This window comes from Panthera pardus, unplaced genomic scaffold, assembly GCF_024362965.1.
Source record: "Panthera pardus isolate Hobbes unplaced genomic scaffold, ASM2436296v1 HiC_scaffold_18, whole genome shotgun sequence".
Lineage (NCBI taxonomy): Eukaryota > Metazoa > Chordata > Mammalia > Carnivora > Felidae > Panthera > Panthera pardus.
The window spans coordinates 4798000-4816155 of NW_026526743.1; the positions used below are offsets into that span (position 1 = coordinate 4798000).

The 18156-nt window shown below is 61.2% G+C and overlaps 3 protein-coding genes and 1 long non-coding RNA gene across 12 annotated transcripts in view; 1 reads left to right on the forward strand and 3 right to left on the reverse strand.

Moving 5' to 3' along the window:
• Window positions 1–3083, forward strand: LOC109253007 (uncharacterized). The gene is made up of 3 exons (XR_002074202.2): window positions 1–133; window positions 338–394; window positions 808–3083. It is a non-coding gene; the product is annotated as an uncharacterized LOC109253007 (long non-coding RNA).
• On the reverse strand, window positions 990–4889 carry JOSD2 (Josephin domain containing 2). Of its 5 annotated transcripts, XM_019425549.2 has the most exons (6): window positions 4605–4889; window positions 3856–4015; window positions 2980–3036; window positions 2211–2336; window positions 1351–1545; window positions 990–1246 (listed from the first exon to the last, which is right to left on the reverse strand). In XM_019425549.2, exons 2-6 carry the CDS (start codon window positions 3999–4001, stop codon window positions 1147–1149), a joined length of 624 nt encoding a protein of 207 aa, XP_019281094.2. In that variant the 5' UTR covers window positions 4002–4015; window positions 4605–4889; the 3' UTR covers window positions 990–1146. The 5 variants fall into 5 exon arrangements, with proteins under 5 accessions (XP_019281094.2, XP_053761648.1, XP_053761649.1 ...); XM_053905673.1 differs by lacking the exon at window positions 2980–3036 and having other exon boundaries at window positions 3856–4018; window positions 4605–4767; XM_053905674.1 differs by lacking the exon at window positions 2980–3036 and having other exon boundaries at window positions 3856–4018; window positions 4563–4767.
• A 194-nt stretch (window positions 4890–5083) lies between these two features.
• On the reverse strand, window positions 5084–8184 carry ASPDH (aspartate dehydrogenase domain containing). 3 transcript variants are annotated; one of them, XM_019425542.2, is made up of 7 exons: window positions 7300–8155; window positions 6754–6866; window positions 6425–6509; window positions 6184–6333; window positions 5880–6100; window positions 5652–5806; window positions 5084–5264 (listed from the first exon to the last, which is right to left on the reverse strand). In XM_019425542.2, exons 1-7 carry the CDS (start codon window positions 8011–8013, stop codon window positions 5221–5223), a joined length of 1482 nt encoding a protein of 493 aa, XP_019281087.2. In that variant the 5' UTR covers window positions 8014–8155; the 3' UTR covers window positions 5084–5220. The 3 variants fall into 3 exon arrangements, with proteins under 3 accessions (XP_019281087.2, XP_019281091.2, XP_019281090.2); XM_019425546.2 differs by having other exon boundaries at window positions 6754–6898; window positions 7300–7447; XM_019425545.2 differs by lacking the exons at window positions 5084–5264; window positions 5652–5806; window positions 5880–6100; window positions 6184–6333 and having other exon boundaries at window positions 6340–6509; window positions 7300–8184.
• A 1593-nt stretch (window positions 8185–9777) lies between these two features.
• Window positions 9778–18156, reverse strand: part of LRRC4B (leucine rich repeat containing 4B) — a 61735-nt gene continuing 53356 nt past the window's right edge. For all 3 annotated transcript variants that reach the window (XM_053905666.1, XM_053905664.1, XM_053905665.1), the window contains exon 3: window positions 9778–12152. In XM_053905666.1, coding sequence (XP_053761641.1) covers window positions 10293–12152 — 1860 coding nt within the window. In that variant the 3' untranslated portion in view covers window positions 9778–10292. The remainder of the gene's footprint in view (window positions 12153–18156) is intronic.

Consider the following 18156-nt stretch of genomic DNA (forward strand, 5'->3'; position numbering starts at 1 on the left):
GCTCCCTCCTTCTCGGAGAGGCCCTTGGTGCTAGAAGAATCCTAACCAGTGTACTGGTTCCTGCGGCTGCTCGAACAAAGCCAGTGCCTTAAACAACACACATTTACTCTTTACGCTTGTGGCCGGAAGTCCGGTGAGCCTCCCTGGGCTGGAGTCCTGGGCAGGGCTGTTCCCCCCGGGGCCCGGGGAAGAATCCGTTTCCTTGCCGGTTCCGGCCCCTAGAGGTGGCTCCGCTTCCCGGCCGTGGCCCCTTCTGGTCTTCGAGGCTGCCGGCCGCGTGGCATCTCTGACCTGCTGCCTTCTTTCTGAATTTCCTGCCTCCTCCTCCACCTGTAAGGACCCTCACAATTGCCTCGGGCACCCGGATAACGCAGGATAATTTCCCTGCGTTCAGGTCAGTGGATTAGCGACCTTTGTCACCTACCGGAGCATATTGGCAATTCCGGGGGTCATCTTTTGGAGCAATTGATGGGGGAGAATTGAGAATCAAGAAACTTGTTTTCTCCTCAGCACTTATCCCATCGATCATTCTAGAAATGTTTATTTGTTTTGAGAGAGAGTGAGCGAGCTGGGGAGGGGCAGAGAGAGGGAAGAGAGAGAATCCCAAGCAGGCTCCACGCTGAGTGTGGCAGCTGACGCAGGGCTCGATCCCATGACCACGAGATCAGGACCTGGGCCGAAAATCAAGAGTCGGAGGCTCAACTGACTGAGCCACCCAGGCGCCCCACTGAACATTCTACATTGTTCCCGGTCTCTCCCACCAGCTCACAAGCATGGGTCTTTGTGCTGTTTTCTGCTGTGCTACAGACGAGGAAACTGAGGCCCAGGGAGGTGGGCAACTCCTACGAGCTGGCGAAGCCGGGAAGTGGTGGAGAGTCGGCGCCCGGACTCCGGGCTCCCGGCAGTGCCCGCCGGGCTGATGGCCTCTCTGGTAAACGGGAGTAACCGGAGGCGAGGGGCCCCCCAGGCAGACGCGGGCCAGGCCGGGAGCAAATCGGCAGATTTATTGAGGCAGCAGAGGCACTGGGGAGCAGGGGGTGCGGAAAAGGGGCTGGGCCTCCGCGGGGTCCTTCCCTGGCGTTCAGGAGCCAGACGTGGATGCACGGGGACCGCACGGACGGTGGCCTGGTTCTCTCCTCCGCGGGGTCAGTCTGTCCGCAGCCAGCAGCCCTTTTCCTCCACCTCCTTGGTCACCACCAGCAGCACCTCGCACAGGCCCTGAGCCAGCGCCCCCGCCAGGAAGGCCCTGGGCAGAGAAGCGAGGAGACTGAGGCCCGGGGGCCCCGCGTGCTGCCTCCTGGGGTGGGGGAGTCGGTCGCCGAGCCCCAGCCCGAGTCGCCTCCCCCTCACCTGACGCCGTCCTCGCCCCCCAGGGCCTCAGGCGCCCGCAGCTTGGAGTCCAGGTTGTAGTAGACGCCGTCCACCTGGCGGAGGGCCACCCAGTGCCGCCGGCGGAGCGGCAGGGACAGCAGCCCCAGAGACATGGGTGAGGGCAGGTTCAGGATCAGTCCCAGCACTTGGGGCAGGGCCAGCTGGGACAGGGGCCTGTGCGGGAGGGGTGGGGACGCCACCGTCTGGGTCCAGTGCTCAGCGAGCACCTGCCGGCCCAACGTTACTGAGCTCACGGGACCCAGGCTGGCGTGGCAGCAGTGGCCCCCCCCCCCCCCCCGAGCCTGCCCAAGGACTCTCCTCAGCGCCCCCTTCATCTCCTCCCACTCGCCCACCACCCAGGCACCCAAACTGCCAGCCGTCTAACAACCACCCCCGCACCCAGCTGCCCGTGAACTGTCCACCCGAACATCATCCACCTAATGACGCAACCGACCGGCCAGCCACCAACTCGGCTTACTCACCATCCTCCCGAGTCCGCATCCACTCGGAACCCGTCCATCCGTCCACCCATCCAATTAACTACTCGACCACCTATTTGCTATCCTTTATTCACTCAACCGCTCCTCTGCCCATCCACACCCCCCCCCCCCCCACCAACCACCTACTCAACACGTCCAACTACCCTTTTACCATCCACTCGGTCACCGGATGACCATCTCCCAGCCCGTCGGCCGGCCCTCCGTCCAGCACCCACCCGTGCCGACCTTCCCCCCGTCTGCCCCTTCTTTCTTCCCTCCTGCCCACCGGTTCCCCTCCTGCTGTCCCACCGCACCCATGTGCCAGGCTCAGCACACGTGATGAAGCGCTTGGGGTCCCACCTCCTTCGGTCCCACCACACGGTGGCCAGGCCCAGCCCCTGCAGGGCGGCCATGATCACGTTGACGTCATAGTTGCCGGTGCCCAGAAGGCTGCGATGGGGATTCAGCCGGGAGTCCGGGGCCAACCTGGGCGGGGGAGGGTCAGAGCCTGAGACGGGGCCCCTGCAAAGGTCTCATCCTCCCCACAACGCAGGAGAGTCCCGGGGCCCTTGAGTCACCCAGCCTTTGGACTCTTCCCTTTCCGCAGCCGCGTGGCTCATCAGCCCCAAGCCTGATTCCCCCTGTCCCCGACTCTCTCTGCCCCGTCCCGTAACCACATTTCCCCCCGCTCAGGTCTCGTCCTCCTCCACCTGGACCCTCACCCAGCCTCCAGCCTCCCCTCCGATCCCAGGGGCTCTTTCCACACCTGACACTGACCCCACCGCTCCCCTGTTCCCTGCCCTCCCTGGTGCCTTGTCACCCCAGGATAAAGTCCTAGTCCCTCAGCTGGCCTCCTAGCCTCAGTCCCGCCCCACCCCCTCCCAGCCACCTGTCCCCGACCACGTCTCCTGTGCTCCCCTCTCAGTCTTTCCTCCTGCTATCCCCCAGCTCAGGGGGCCCACCCCGCCACCACTTGGCTCTCTGGGTCCTGCCTTCTCCAAACAGTGGCACCTTTGTTCTTTCTCCGGGCCCTTGGTGGGCAGGGCAGGGGGAGGGGCCGGAGAGGAAAAGTCTGCGTATTATTTTCCTGTGCATCTGTTTCCCTGGCCTCCCTCAGGGCAGGGCTCACACTGGCCTCATCTCTGGGTCTCCAGCATGGCCTTGGTGTAAAAGAGTTGATGGATCCCTGTCGTGAATGACACACATGAATAAATTCTGCGATGTTCAGTTTGAGGGGCTGGGACTCTGCCTGCGGGTACTGGGGGTCCACGGGAGGGCCGTAAGAGTGGGGAAGACAGGGTCATCTCTGGGTGTAGCATCGTGTGCGTTACTGGCAGGAGGGAGGATCTGGGAGATGATGGGCTTGAGCCAGGGCGGGGGCTGCGGGGACAGAGAGGAGACAAGGCAGAGCAATACTAAAGAAGTGATGTTTGACATCTTGCATGGTGAGGAGGAACATTCCGGGCTGCTGAGAGAAGGAAGCTGTGCCAGAAAGAAGGCACAGCCCGGAGGCATCGTAGTAGGGCTCCTTCGGGGACTGGGGAGGCATCTGGTTTGGGGGGGGGGGGTACAGTGAGATGGGACACTGCAGAGGAAGGTGGGGCCCAGAGCATGCAGGGCCTTGGCTATTAGGCTGCATGACTTGGGACTTCTCCCAGGGCTGCTGGGGAGCCACATGAGGGCTGTGAGGGAGGGCAGGGTCAGCACTGGGGCCGTGTGTGGCGCGGACTGGCAGAGAAAAACCAGAAGCTAAGAGGCTGGAGGGGATGAGGGTCCAGATAAGGGAAGGGGAGGCCTGGGTCCAGATAAGGGAAGGGGGGCCAGGGCCATGGCCAAGGACGGGTGTGAGAGGCAACCTCTCCATCTCTCAGTCCCGGGGTTCCCCAGGCGGGTGCTGGGGCAGCAGAAAGCCCCGGGGCTCTGTCCCAGCCGTGCCCCGAGACCCGGGTGGGTCGCTCTGCGCGTCGGCCCTGTGTCTCCAGGAGTTAGGGCGGGTGATGGTCACCTCTTGCAGATCTCGTCGGCAGCCTCCTGGCTAAAGAGCTGCTGCTGCAGAACGTTGTTGAGGGCGTGGACGGCACACAGCTCCAGGCGTTGCCGCTCGTGATAAACGGAGGGCCGGCTCGGCTGTGCTCCTGGGGCCTGGGACATACCGTCCTCGGCTCCTGCTTGGGGGTGGGGGGGGAGAAGGTACTCAGGGGCTTGGGATCTGGAGGCCCAACCTGCCAGCGGGCCCTGGGGGGCAGTGCCACTGAGCTGGGGTCTTAGGGCAGCCTGAGGGGACACGAGGCCCCTGACCCTGCTCCCCAGGTGCTCTCCTGACAACAGGGTACCTCCATCCCCCATTACTAGGCAAAAGGCTGTCCTACTCACCTAGCAACAGAGGACCGCCCCCCCCCCCATCCCTAAGAGAAAGGGTCCCTCCGGTGGTCACCTAGCAACCTCTCTCCCCTGTCCCTAGGTAACAGGCGCCCTCTCTGGTTACGTAGCAACAGAGGACCCCCGCCCCACTAGGTAACAAGTCTCTTCTCTGGTTACTTAGCAATGGAGTAATCCTCCTCCCCTGTTTCTAGGTAACAGGGTCTCTTCCAGTCGCCTAGCAACAGAAGACTCCCCTCCCCTATCAAACAACGGGGTTCTCTTCTCCCATCACTCGGCAACAGGGCCCCCTCCCCGGACACCAAGGAACAGAGCCCTTTCCCCGACCCGTACCCCAACCACGGCGCTCGCCCGTTGCCTGGCAACGCCCCTCACCCCGCCTGCCTCTCTGCTCCCCGAAACCAGGGGCTCCCGCATCCCCCTGGGCGGCGGCTGTGGGTTCCGAGTGCGGGGCGGGCAGCACGACGCCGACTGGGCGGCCGCGACACACACAGCTCCCGGCGGCCCCCGCGTGCCCCGACTACAGCTTCCGGCGGCCCCCGCGAAGGCCCTTTGCCCCTCACGCAACTTCCGGGCAGCTTGGCCCGGAAGTCCACTGCCGCCCCGAGAACGCGGAGCTGCAATGCCATTCCCGCGGTGAATCCCGGAAATATGCCGTGCAGAGGCCCGCCCCTTCGCGTACGGCCGCGCCCCCTGGTGCTCAGAGGATTCTGGGAAATGTAGTGGGTAGGCTCTCGCGATAGCTTCCGGGAGCGTAGCTCCCGCGAGTGCTCCTCCCCTGTGATGGCGCCAATGCTAGTGTGAGATCGCCGCGTGGCGTCACAGGACGGCAGCAAGGGACCGGAGACATCAGGGCTTGTAGGGAGAAGAGTCTCCAATATTTACTGAGCCAGGAGGAAGGGCCGGGGTAACCGAGCTCAGGGCAGCAGCGGGCTGGTAGTGGGGGGCCGTAAATGAGACGAAGGTGTCCACTAGGGAAGGAGGCGGCTTCTCAGCAGAGATGGATCCCCGGCCTGGAGGGGAGCTGGCAGCAGCCTGCGGGGGAGATATAGGGACTAAAAGGCTGGGGCAGAGAGATGAGGAGGGGCAGACACCTGGTGGCAGGGACAGACCAGGGTGGGGGCGGAGGAAGATCTAGAGAGAGGGACTGAGACCGAAAGGGGGACAGAGACCTGGGGGATGAACAGAGACACGCAGCGAGAGAGGTGGTAGGGTCCCAGCGAGAGGGGGACACAAACTCAGAGAAAGGAGGCTTGGACAGACACAGATACATAAGGATTCAAAGTCGTGGACTAGAAGGTGGAGACACAGAAATAAAGATCAGTCAGCAGAGACCGAATCAGAGCTGCAGAACCAGGCAGAGGCGGAGACCCAAGCTCCGCAGAGCACGGGGGGGGGCAGGGCTTGGGGAGGGGGCCGCACCCAGGAGGCTGCGCCAGAACGCGGTAACGGTGGCAGAGCCCGTGACCGCGCCTGGCTCTGCGGGGTTCTCCCTGTGGGTGTGCACGGCAAAGCATCGTCCTGTGGGGCCCGGGGGGCCCGTCAGCTCCACGTCCACCACGTGCATGTCTGCGAGGCTGGGGCAGGCAGGGCGGTCAGTGTGGCTGGCCCGGCCCCGGCCCGAACCCCAACCCCCACACCTTAGCTCACCTGAGGTCAGCCACAAGCACTCCAACCACGCGGTCAAAGCCCAGGCTGGGGGCAGCCAGGGCAGCGGCCGCCATGGTATTGGAGTTGCGGGGGGCGAAGGGGCAGAGCCCGCGGACGGGACCTTCATAGAGCACCGTGCGATGCTCAGTGCTGCGCACTGCCGCCAGCGGTCCCTCAAGCCGGAAACCATTGGGGTGCGTGGCCATGGTGACACGAAGACTCTGGAAGTGACAGCCAGGGTGAGGGGATCGGGGGTCTCTGGAGGTCCCCCTCTGGATCGCCGGGGAGCCCAGCGGGCCCTCACCTGGAGGCCCCCAGCTGCGTCCAATCTGGTGATGTCCTCAGTGCCCCACAGGGCCCCCCGGGCCACAAACACAGCATGGTCCCAGCGGTGCGAGGCCTCCAGGAGCCGCTGCTCTGTGGCCTGATCAGCCAGTGCTGAGGGGGACCCCACCTGGGGCGGATGGAGGGGGGGGGGTCTGAGGTCAGGGGATGGATGCCACTTCGGGGTGACGTGGGGCCAAGGCAGACTGGGTGGGGCTCACCAGGAGATTGGCGTGGCGCAGGATTTGTGCCCCAGATTCCTGGATTATTTGGGGATGGGCCACTTCCACTACAAGGTCGGGGTGCCTGGGAGAAGGGAGAGATGGGGGAGGGTCTTGGAGAGGTGTCGGACCTCTCCTCCTCAGATTCCCTCAGAGTCTCTGGAGGCCTGTCCCTCTTCACCCTGGCCTGAGAGGGGAAGCAGAATGGACAGGCTTGTCCCGCTTCTGGTTTGGCCCAGAGAGGGTGACAGACTGGCCTGCGATCACAGCACCTAAGGGAGGCCAGGACAGGAGCTCCAGGGAGCCCCACTCATGGTGAGATCACTGACCTCTCCCCGAGGGCAGCGAGGTTCTGGAGCTGCAGGGAAGGAGGCACGCTCCCTGCCATTCGTCCTGGGTCGCGATTCCAGACAAAAACAAGTTCGAGGCCCAGTTCTGGTCCCTGAGTCAGCAGGTGAGAAACAAGGGACTGTCCTGGGGAGAGGGAGGGAGACCAGAGAGAGGGGACTGGGACCCAGAGAGAGGGGACAGAGACCCAGAGGGAGGGGGACAAGGACAAGGACAGGAGGGAGGGAGAGAGAGACCCAGGGAGCGAATGCCAGAGATGAGGGAGGGGGTACATGGACGCAGGGGGCGGGCGGGGGGCACACAAAAACTTGGGTGGAGGACAGAGAAGCCGGAAGGCGGGACAGGCGGGGCGGACACCGAGAGAGGGGAGGGGGCCCCGTGGGGTCGGGGGAGTGGAAGATATTTAGACAGACACAGGCAGAGCCGGGGCACCAAAGACACGGACGAAGGTGTGTTTGTGGAGGGCACGGGGTTTTGGGGGCTTCAGAAAGAGGCCCGGGAAGGGGCCCAGAGGGTCAGTGACTCACCAAGGCGGCCGTAGCCCACCACCCCGACTCTCCTCGGGACGCTGTCAGAAGCCATGACCCTGAATCTGAGCTCTGGCAGCTGCTCACCGCCCCCGTCCCCTCCAGGCCTGGGCAGTAGCTGATCTTTGGACATTGGACCCTTGATCCTCTCCAGAACCTTCCCCTCTCCCCACAGTGGTCCGGCGGCGGCGGAGAGGGTGCAGGTTCGCCAGGTGGGGGTGGGTGAGAATCCCGGGGCAGTGGGCACGAGGACTTGGGGTTCCGGGGCCCTGGGGGGCCCTCACCTTGCCCAGTTCCTTCCTTCCTGCATTCTACCTCCTCCCTTTCTGCTGATGTGGAAAATTTCCTCTGCAGTCCCCAGCCCCCCTTTCTGCCCTGCCAGGTTGTCATGGAAACCGCATCCTGCCTGGGGTGGGGGCAGAGAGGGTTGGGAGTGAGGGAGAGGAGACGGTGTTGGAGACTCTGGGCTCTCCGTCCCTTGCTCCTGAGTTTCCGGCCCTGTCCTTGGCCCTGCCGCGCCCCCGCCCAGCCCGGTGCCTCGTGCCCATGTTTCTTGTCTACCTCCCTCCATGTTTTCCTCCCTTGGTTCTCTGTCCCTGACTCTCTCCTTCCCTCCTGTCGCTGTCTCAGGGCCTCTCCCTGGACCTCCAGCCCCGCCCCATCTTCTCTGGGCTGGTGGCCATTCCGTCCGTCCCGGCTGGGCCAGGCCCACATCTCCTGCCCGCCCCGAGTTCCCAGGGAGGCCGGGCCTGGTCTCCGTGCCCCATCTCCCCACAGGCAGCAGGAGCTGGAGCCCCGCTCCTCCCAGCTTCCACCACCAGCCCTGTCCCAGTCTGCTCGGCCCTCAGTTCACCTTGACTTCTCACCTTTCATGCACCCTTCTTCCAGCCACGATGCCATCAGCTCCCCCCCCCCCCATCTTGTATTCTCACTCCCACACCGGGTCCTCCCCTCCCCCGACTCCCATTGACCAAGGAGAAGCTCGTGAGGCCTGGGGAGACACCCAGGTCCCCCCCAAGTGAGGCCCGGCCACCGCACCCTGCAGGTGCCTGGCACTGGAGATGGCGGAGGCTGCGGCAGCGCGGCTCCCCGCCCCCAGCCACCACCTGGTACCCGCCGCAGTGTTGCCATGGCAACCAGGATCGCACCGAACGAGGACGAGAGAGAGAGAGAGAGAGAGAGAGAGAGAGAGAGCGCGCGAGAGCATGAAAGGAGCGACAGGGGAGCCGGGCTCAGAGTCCCGGGTCGACAGGCAGGGGCAGACAGATGCAGACAGACAGGGCCGGAGACCCCAGAGGCAGGCGGCTGTCAGGTCCCTAAGGGAGGAATTTGCTTTTGGAGCCCCAGGTGGGGGAGAGATGGGACACCGTGGACCCTCTGCTTCCAGTGGCCTGGGCCTGGCTAGACAGCACTAAACGGCATCTGCCCACTGTCCCGGTGGACCCAGCTGGCACCACCTGCTGGCTCCTGTCCCTCCCAGGGCTCTGGGTGAGCCCCCGCCCTTCTGAGTTACAGCGCGGCCCCCTCCCGCTCCCGGGCCGACCCGTCCCCTCTCCTGCCTCGGCGTAAGCAGGACAGAGGCGAGGCTTCGGCCCGCAGGCCCAGCTACAGCGGGAGCACATCACTCCTTCCCTCCTTCAGCCTGACTCGCTTTCTCCCCCCAGTGCCTTGTGGGTCGGCAGAGGGGACCGACGGGGTTTGGCTGGGTTTGGCTCTGTGGCCGGTCGAGTCGCGTCCTCTAAAAAGGATCTGTTGAAGTCCTGACCCCCAGGACCTGTGCACGTGGCCTTATTTGGAAACAGGGTCTCTGCGGATGATGCCGCGAAGACGAGGTCGTGCTGGGCCCTGATCCTGTAGGACCAGTGTCCCCCTATAAAACAGGGGAAATCCGCACAGAGAGACGGAGTGTGCGCGGAAGGAAGGCCATGTGGAGACGTGGGGGACGTGGGGTGCCGCGGAGCTGGAAGAGGCAAGAAGGATCTTCCCCTAGAGGCCCCGAGGGGAAGCACGGCCCTGCCCACGACCTCGATCCTGGGCTCCTGGATCAGAACGAGGAGCCTCCCAGCCTGTGGAACCAGGGAGCATGAGGTGGGGGGCGGGGGGAGGCTCACGTGAGCCGTGGGGAGGCTAAACACAAGGGCCAGGTGTGCGGGGTGACTGAGCCCCTCTCTGGGGCTCTGGGGGGGGGGGGAGGGGGCCTAAGACCACCCAGAGGTGCTGACCCTGCCGACCCTCGGGAGGGGCCCCTGACACCTGACGTTTCCGTCCTCTCCTTGCACCGCCCCCTCCCCCCCCCGCATTCACTCTGTTTTCTGTCCTCTATGCTTTCATGACCAAAAAAAAAATTTTTTTTTTTTACTTTTTCCGTGTTTTTTTTTTAAAGTAATTACAGAGCAGGTAGTCATTGACGCAAACCTCCCTTCAGTATCAAAAGAGTCTGTGGGGCAGGTGAGGGCGGGGGGGTGGGCGGGGGGGGCGGGGCAGGGTGTCCGGAGGCTCTGACCGCGCGCGCGTCGTCCGTCTCTTCAGTTTCGGGGGGGGGGGGGGGCGGAGGGGCGGGAGGAGGGGGACAGGCGTCAAACTGCAAAAAATGAACCGTAAAAGGAGGGTTGTCGGGGATGAGGGGAAAGGACGCCCCCCCTCCCCGGAAAGCTCCTCTCTCCCCTGGAAGGCGGAGGGCGGGGAGGGGTCGCTAGAGAGAGCGAGGCGGAAAAGCGGAGGGTTCCGGCCACTTCTCCCGAATCCTGCATCCCCTCCCTTCGCCGGGGCTGGGAGGGGGGCGGGGCGGTGAGGCCAGAATCGCGGAGGCGGCTCGGTTGCCGGCGCCCCACCCTGTCCTCGCCGGAGGGGGGCCGCCCTGGGGTCCGCACGCGGGCGGGGCTTCGAGCCCTGCTTCCCCGGCCTCCCCTGCGCGGTCCGAGAGCGGCGGCGGCGGCGGGGCCGCGGGGAGGGTCCCAGTCCGGCCCGGGGCCCGGGGCCCCCGCCCGGCGGCTTCAGATCTGCGTCTCTTGCACATTCTCCTTGGAGCCGCTCTTGAAGAGGAGAGGTTCGTGGATGGAGTTGAGCCCCGGGGGGCCCTTGCCCCCGCAGCCCCCGCCGCTGGGGTTGCCGCTGTAGTGCGCCTTGAAGGCGGCCGCCACGTAGTGGTGGTGGTTCAGGTGGTCGCGCTCCAGGGCGGGCAGGGCCAGGTGGCTGTCCCCGCCGACGCCCCCGCCCCCGGCCACGGCGGCGGCGGCGGCCACGGACACGGCCGAGGCCGCGGGCAGCTCGTCCTCCACGTTGATGATCTCCACGGTGCGCGTGGGCCCGTGGTGCTTGTGGAGCTGGTGCTGCTTCCGCAGCTTGTAGAAGGCCACGAGCATCACGGCGGCCATGAACGTGATGGCCACGAAGCAGCCGATGATGATCTTGGTGGTCTTCATGACGTCGTCCAGGTCCTTGAGGGCGTTCTCCGTCACGTCCGTGATGGGCACGGTGAACGCCTTCTCCGTGGGCCGCGAGGAGCGCGGGGCGGGCGCCGTGGTGGACGACGAGGCCGGGCCGGCGGCGTCCCCGGGCCGGCCCCCGCCCCAGACGCCGTCCGTCGTGGGCCCCGGCGGCTCCTTCTCCGTCCCCCGCGGCTGCAGGGTCTCCTCTCCGGGCTGCGTCTCCAGGGTCTCCACGGTCACGGTGGTGAAGTAGGTGTAGCCGCCCCCGCCCCCTCCGCCGCCGCCGCCGCCGCCTCCCGGGCCGCCTCCGCCGCCTCCGCCTCCGCCGCCGCCGCCGCCGGCCGCCACGGGGTCGACGGCCGAGACGTTGAGCGTGGCCGAGGCCGTGGTGTTGCCGGCCGAGTTCGTCACCATGCACGTGTACTGGCCCGTGTCCTGCACGGTGACGTTGGTGAAGTTGAGCGTGCCGTCGTGCAGGACGGAGATGCGCACGCGGTACGAGCCGTGCGTCATGAGGGTGCCGTTGGGCGTCAGCCAGTTGACGGACGTCATGGAGGTGCCCGTGCGACACTTGAGCTCGGCGGCCATGCCCTCGGTGACGTTGAGGTCCGTGGGCGGCTCCACGATGACGGGCGCGTAGCAGGTGAAGTGCGACTGGTCCAGCTCGCCGATGTAGCGGCCCTTGAGGCCGGCGGGCGCGTGGCAGCGGGCGCAGCACGTCGTGTTGCTGGGCACCGTCTCCTTGAGCCACCAGCTCAGCCACAGCACGTCGCAGTTGCAGTGCCACGGGTTATGGTTGAGGTGGACGCGCTCCAGGCGGTGCAGGGGCGTGAAGAGGTCGTGGGGCAGCGACATCAGGTTGTTGTGGGACAGGTTGAGCTCCTCCAGCGACTTGAGGTCGTCGAAGGCGTTGCGCTCGATGGTGGCCACCTGGGCGTGCATGAGCCACAGCTTGCGCAGGCTGGTGAGGCCCTGGAAGGAGCCCGGGCGGATCAGGTCCAGCCGGTTGCCGGACAGCTCGAGCTCCTCCAGGCGCACCAGGGCCGTCAGGTTGGGGATGTCCTTGAGATTGCACATGCCCAGGTTGAGGTAGCGCAGGTTGACCAGGCCCTCGAAGGCCGCCTCCGAGATGTACTCCAGCCGCTTGAGCTCGCCCAGGTCGAGGCGCCGCAGGGAGGGCACGCGGTTGAAGGCGTACGAGGGGATGCTCTCGATGGGGTTGTTGCGCAGCCAGAGCTCCCGCAGCTTGGACAGGTACTCGAAGGCCTGCGTGGGCACCGTCGTGAGCCGGTTGTCGAACAGCTCCAGCGTGTTGAGGCTGGGCAGCCCGTTGAAGGCGCCCACCTCGATCTTGCGCACCAGGTTCTTGCTCAGCTGCAGGATCTCCAGGTGCCGCAGGTGCTTGAACGTGTCGGTCCGGATCACCTGCGGTGGGGGAGGGGAGACACGGATCAGCGACGCCGATGCTGGTCATCGGAAAGTCACCCAGAATGCGAGAATGCGGGCTGCGAGGGCGCAGAGCGGGCCCGCCCCTTGCTGGTGGGAGTATCAGACGGGAAGACCACCCTCGGGAAACGACTGGATTGTTTCGGTTAAGGCTAAACAACCCCCCCCCCCCCCCAACACACCACCCGGCCCTTCCACTCCCGAGTCTTTTTTTCCCCAGGAGAGAGGAGAGCAGCTGCCCATCCAAGGTTCTGTGATGGGCGCTCACGGCATCTGCGTTCATGACCGCCTGACCGGAAACGACCCCGATGTCTGTCAGCCCTGGAGAGGCACACGCTGTGTGTCCGTCCGTCTGCACGGTGGAACACGATTATCCACACACACCACGAATCTCGTGGGCCGGCATCGCGTTGAGCAAAAGAAGCCAGGCCCAAGAAGGCGCGTGTGGTAGGGTCCCGTCCGTTCCACGTCGTTGGTGTGCTAAGAGGCCCTCTCTGAGTGTGTGTGTGTGGGGGGGCGGGGGGGGGGGGGCAGGCCAGGCGGGAAAGGGGCGTGAGAGAACTTTCTGGGGATGATAGAAATGTTCCCAATTGGGGTGGTGGCTACGTGGATGAATAAGACGGTCAGACCTCCCCGCACTATTCAGATAAAACGGGGCATTTCATTATATGTAAATTACACTCCAGTATGTAAATTACACCTCAATAAAAAAAGGATTAAAAATACACCAACAGTTAACATGCACTGAGCCCTTCTTTGGCACGGGACACCGTTCTAAATGCTTTATGGGCAACAACTCATTTAATCCGACAAACTGTCCTACGAGATGGGTACTTACTCAGTATCTGCAACTGTGAAATCCATCAAGCTGTGAAAACCAGAAGATTGTTCATAACTTTGGCACCAAATGCCACTGGGTGGTAGGGCCCGATCAGAACTCGGGGGAGGCTATTTAAAGCTTTTATTGATCCCACTCATGTGACTATTCAAACACTTCACTCTAGAAATATTCCCACACTTGATGGGGTTTAGAAGAGCCAGGAGGTGCTATCAGATATATGCTGCGCATTAGTACCTCACCTGTCTTTTTTTTTTTTAAAGATTTGTTTTAATGTTTATTTATGTTGGGGGGGGGGCGGGAGGGGCAGAGAGAGAGGGAGAGACAGAATCCTAGAATCCTAAGCAGGCTCCACACTGTCAGTGCAGAGCCCGATGCGGGGCTCAAACCCACAAACTGTGAGATCACGACCTGAGCTGAGACCCAAGAGTGGGACGTCTAACTCAGGCGCCCCAGGGCCTCACTGTCCTAACATCAGATGCCAAAACACATCTGGCCTCAAGGGTTCCACTTGGGGGCTTATGAGTTATCTCCATCTTAGCAGGAGGCACAGAGAGGGGCAGTGACTGACCCAAGGTCACACAGGACGGACTTGGGATGGGACTGAGGCTGCCTGCCCCCAGAGTCCCAGCTCTTAACCCCTGAACTTGGCCGCCCCCTCTCAGGCTGAGGCTGAGGGGTCACGGGGGGTGGGGGGCAGTGCTGGGCTGGGCCTGGGAGGCGGAACCTTACCAGATTCTCCCTCATAGTCATGGTGCTGGGTACACTGAGACCATCAGATGGTGTTTCTGAAGCCTAGTTAATGCCTTGGGGGGACGCTTCATTGTAATCTTAAGGGGGAAATGGAGAACTCTAAACAGCATTCCATGCGGTCACGGCTTCGTAGGATTCTACGTTAAAGATTTCATTTTGGGGGCGTCTGGGTGGCTCAGTTCATTACACGGCTGACTCTGGATTTTGGCTCAGGTCATGATCACATGGTTTGGGAGATCCAGCCCTGAGTCAGAGCAAGGCCTGCCTGCGATTCTCCCTTTCCCTCTCTCTCTGCCCCTCCCATGCTTGTGCTCTCTCCCTTTCTCAAAATAAATGAACTTAAATAAACAGATAGATAAATCCTTTTTTTTTTTTTTTAAACCTAATCTCTATGCCCAATGTGGGGCTCGAACTCACAACCCTGAGATCAAGAGTTGCACGCTCCACCACCTATCGACCCAGCCAGGAGCCCTGTGACTTTGTAGAACTTTAAAAAGAAGCAGAAGAATTAGGTGTTCTCATCTATGCACCGAGAAAAGACTGTCAGGAACTACTCCAAGCTCTTCTTGGTAGTGAGCTTGGTAGGGATTATGGGAAATTTTTATTCTTTCCATATATTAAAACAAAATTTAATGTTTATTTTTGAGAGAGAAAGAGAGAGAGAGAGGCAGAGAGAGAGGGAGGCACAGAATCTGAAGCAGGCTCCAGGCTCTGAGCTGTCAGCACAGAGCCCGACATGGGGCCATCATGGCCTGAGCCGAAGTCGGGACACTCAGCCGACTGAGACACCCACCCAGTTGCCCCTCTTTCCAGATGTAAAAAAAAATATTTTTTAATATTTATTTTTGAGAGAGAGACAGAGTGGGAGCGGGGGAGGAGCAGAGAGAGAGGGAGACACAGAATCCGAAACAGGCTCCAGGCTCTGAGCTGTCAGCACAGAGCCTGACGCGGGGCTTGAACTCACGAGCCGGGAGATCATGACCTGAGCTGAAGTCGGACGCCTACCGACTGAGCCACCCAGGCTCCCCTTTCCATATTTTTTTAATGAACAAAAAATTATTTTTATAATAAGTAGAAAAACACTTTAAAAAGTTTTTTGGTTTTTTTTCTTAACCTGAGAGGCACCTGGTTTAAGGAACAGTGACAACATTCCCGGTCCTGCCATAATCTCAAAATAACAACAGTCACTACTTATGCCAGTGCTATGCAGCAGAAATGCAGTGCGGACTACATAGATACTTTTAAATTTCCTAGAAGCCACATGAAAGAAACAAACAAACCCCAGACAGGTGAAATTAATTTTAAAAATATATTTATTCAACCCAGTATATCCAAAATGTTATGATTTCAACACGTCAACAGAACTGACGAAGGAGGTACGTTACACTCTCTTTGCACAAAGTCTCTGAAATTCCATGCGTGGCTTGTAGCCCGCGCGCTCAGTGGCCCCGCGTGGCCAGCGTGTTCGGCTGTGCAGATGTACCGGGTGCTTCCTTGACTCCTCGATGCTTTCTGAGTACGACTGAGTTTTATCCTCCAGCAGCTTTATGAACTGGGACTGGTAGTGCCCATTTCTGACAGTGCCTGGAGGAAGCCAGTGGCTGGGGCACCATCTCTTAACATCTTTGTACCATTGGGCAGACGCAGGTGTGGCCGTGAACTTGGAGCCCGGTTCACGTCCCCTTCCTCCCCCCCACCCCGCCCCCCAGCTATCAGCCTAGCCCATTCTGAGCCTCCCACCCAGAGCCGGCCACGAAGGGAGAACGGGAGTCCCTTTGGGGGCCACGATGCCCGCGCTGGAGAGTGCTCAGGGGCTCTTGACCCATCGATATTATTGTTGGCATCCGGTGGTGCACCATTGGCCCCAGAGCCTGTGGAGGGCAGCTCCTGGGGCACAGAGCCCCCTTCCGGCACATCCAGCTGAAAATCAGAGGCGAGAGCCTGACACTGTTCTCCGCTCTCTTCTCGGTTCCCTGTCTCACCCCCTCCTCTCCATCCGTGGCCCAGCCGGGCTCAGCCTCCTCCTCTCCCGCCCGGACACCCGGCCCCAGACTTCTGTTTACACCCACACCCCCGGTCCCTCCAGGAACCCCCATTATTCCCAGCGCAAGATTCTCCAGCTCCGCACTGGTGGTGCCATCCCATAATAAGACCCAGTCTCTGGGCAGCCTGGGTGGCTCAGTCGGTTAAGCGTCCGACTCTTGATATCAGCTCAGGTCATGATTTCGTGGCTCATGGGATTAAGCCCCACGTCAGGCTCTGTGCTGTCAGCATGGAGCTTGCTTGGGATTCTCTCTCTCCCTCTCTCTGTGCCCCTCCCCTGCTCTCTAAATAAATAAATAAATAAATAAACTTAAAAAAAAAAAAAAGACCCTGTCTCCACCCTCCAGTGGCATCGATCGGCTTGGCATGAGCTCCCTTCCTCTTCCAGGGTCGCTCCCTCCCGCTGTCCTGCTCTCAGCAGGTCCCAGAACACAGCCCCTGGACTCTGCACTTCCTGTGCCCTCTGCCAGGAAGACCGTCCCTACTTTTTCTTCTGGCCTCCTGCCATCTGCCCTTCAACACCCAGCTCCTGTGTCACGAGCCCCCAGCCCCTGCCGCAGCTGTCCATATGCCCGTCACCCACCCGAGTCCAGGCCCCTCCAGGGGTCACCGCCGCAGGGCTTGGAGCACAGCACTGTCTTGGGGGTCCTTTCTGACCAGAACGGAGGTCCAGTCCCTTCCTGGAAACCAGATTCCCGAGGAAAACAACCCCCCCCCCCTCCGGCAGCTGCCCTAAGCAAGGTGGTCTCTGTGGGCTCAGGGCGAAAGGGGTAGACGACAAAATACATCTGGGCTGTTAAAACGTCGTGACCCTCAGATCACCTGAATGGTTTCCAGGAACAGTGGGATGGAGTCTGGGTGGTGGAGGAAAATGTACAGCTCAGAGCAGGAATCAGGACAGGACCCACCTCTCTACCACACATTGGCTAAAGTCCCCTGCGGGCCTCTGGGGATGTTAGAACAACAGAGCACATTTCCATGGGCCTTTTCCCCCTGCTGATAAAAGTATTATATATTCATTTTAGGAAAAAGTATACGAAGACAAGAAAGTCAACCATGGGACATGTATTTATGTTAACTTACGTGAACAATTTCATATATATCCTTCCAGTCTTTTCTCTATGCATACAATGCAGAGATATCTCTTTTTCATCTTTTTTTTTTCTCATATTTTACAAATTTTGGTGACATAATATACTTTCCTTCAGGGTGCCTGGGGGGCTCAGTTGGTTGGGCGTCTGACTCTTGACTTTGGCTCAGGTCATGATCTCATGGTTTGTGGGATTGAGTCCCGAATAGGGCTCTACGCTGACCGCTCAGAGCCTGCTTGGGACTCTCTCTCTCTCTGCCCCTCTCCTCCTTGCACTCTTTCTCTCTCAAATTAAATAAATAAACTTAAAAATACAAACGCGCGCACACACACACACACACACACACTTAGGCCCTGCATTTCCCCTTAATAGTAGTACACTGTATTTTCCCATATCATGATATATACTTTGAAAACAAGTTTCATGGCTATCCAGAATTCTTTCCCAGGGCTACACCTCCTTTGGGACATTGAGATGGAATTGCCAGGGTCAATTATTTATTTTCCTTAACACACTTCTGCCTTCTTTAAGTTCCTGCAGTGAACACAGCTAACTTCTAGAATGGGACAAAACCTCGGTAAATGCTATCGCAGGAAGGAGTCTGTCTAAAGCGCGCTGGTGGGGGATGGGTCCTCGCTGGCAGGGGATGGGTCCTCGGGAAGCTCCCCGCCCTGGAGTGGCACCTGCGGGATTTGACCTCCAGGGCTGGAGGGAAGGGGCACAGCACGCTGGCCTGGGGTCTCTGCAGGCGGCCGGCGGTGTGGCCGTGCCTGCGTCCGAGACTGGGGGCAGCCCCAGGACCCTGAGAGGCCCTGGGGCTTGGCTCCTGCGGCCTCATGGGTCACTGCACCCTCGCCTCCTCCTCCGAGGGAGCAAGGGGGAGAGTTCGGCCGGCTGGTCCCAGTGCGTTCCGTGGGGTGCTACTCCACAGCAGTGACAAAAAGCTTTCCTGATCAAACAGGAGCCGCGCGGTCCCTCCTGGAGGTGCCGCTGCCGGGGGCTGAAGTTCTGGGAAGTCCTGCGGGAAAGGACAGTTCCACTTCGCTCCATTCTCTGGGTTTCCCAAACATCACAAGCACAGAACCCTCCTCGCAGGGTGCCTTTGATCATCGCCCTGGGAAACGCTGGTGTTGCACAGAGCAGGCCCTCACTCGCTGTTTGTATTAAAAATAATAGTAACGGGGCGCCTGGGTGGCTCCGTCGGTTAAGCGGCCGACTTTGGCTGAGGCCATGGATCTCATGGTTTGCGGGTTCGAGC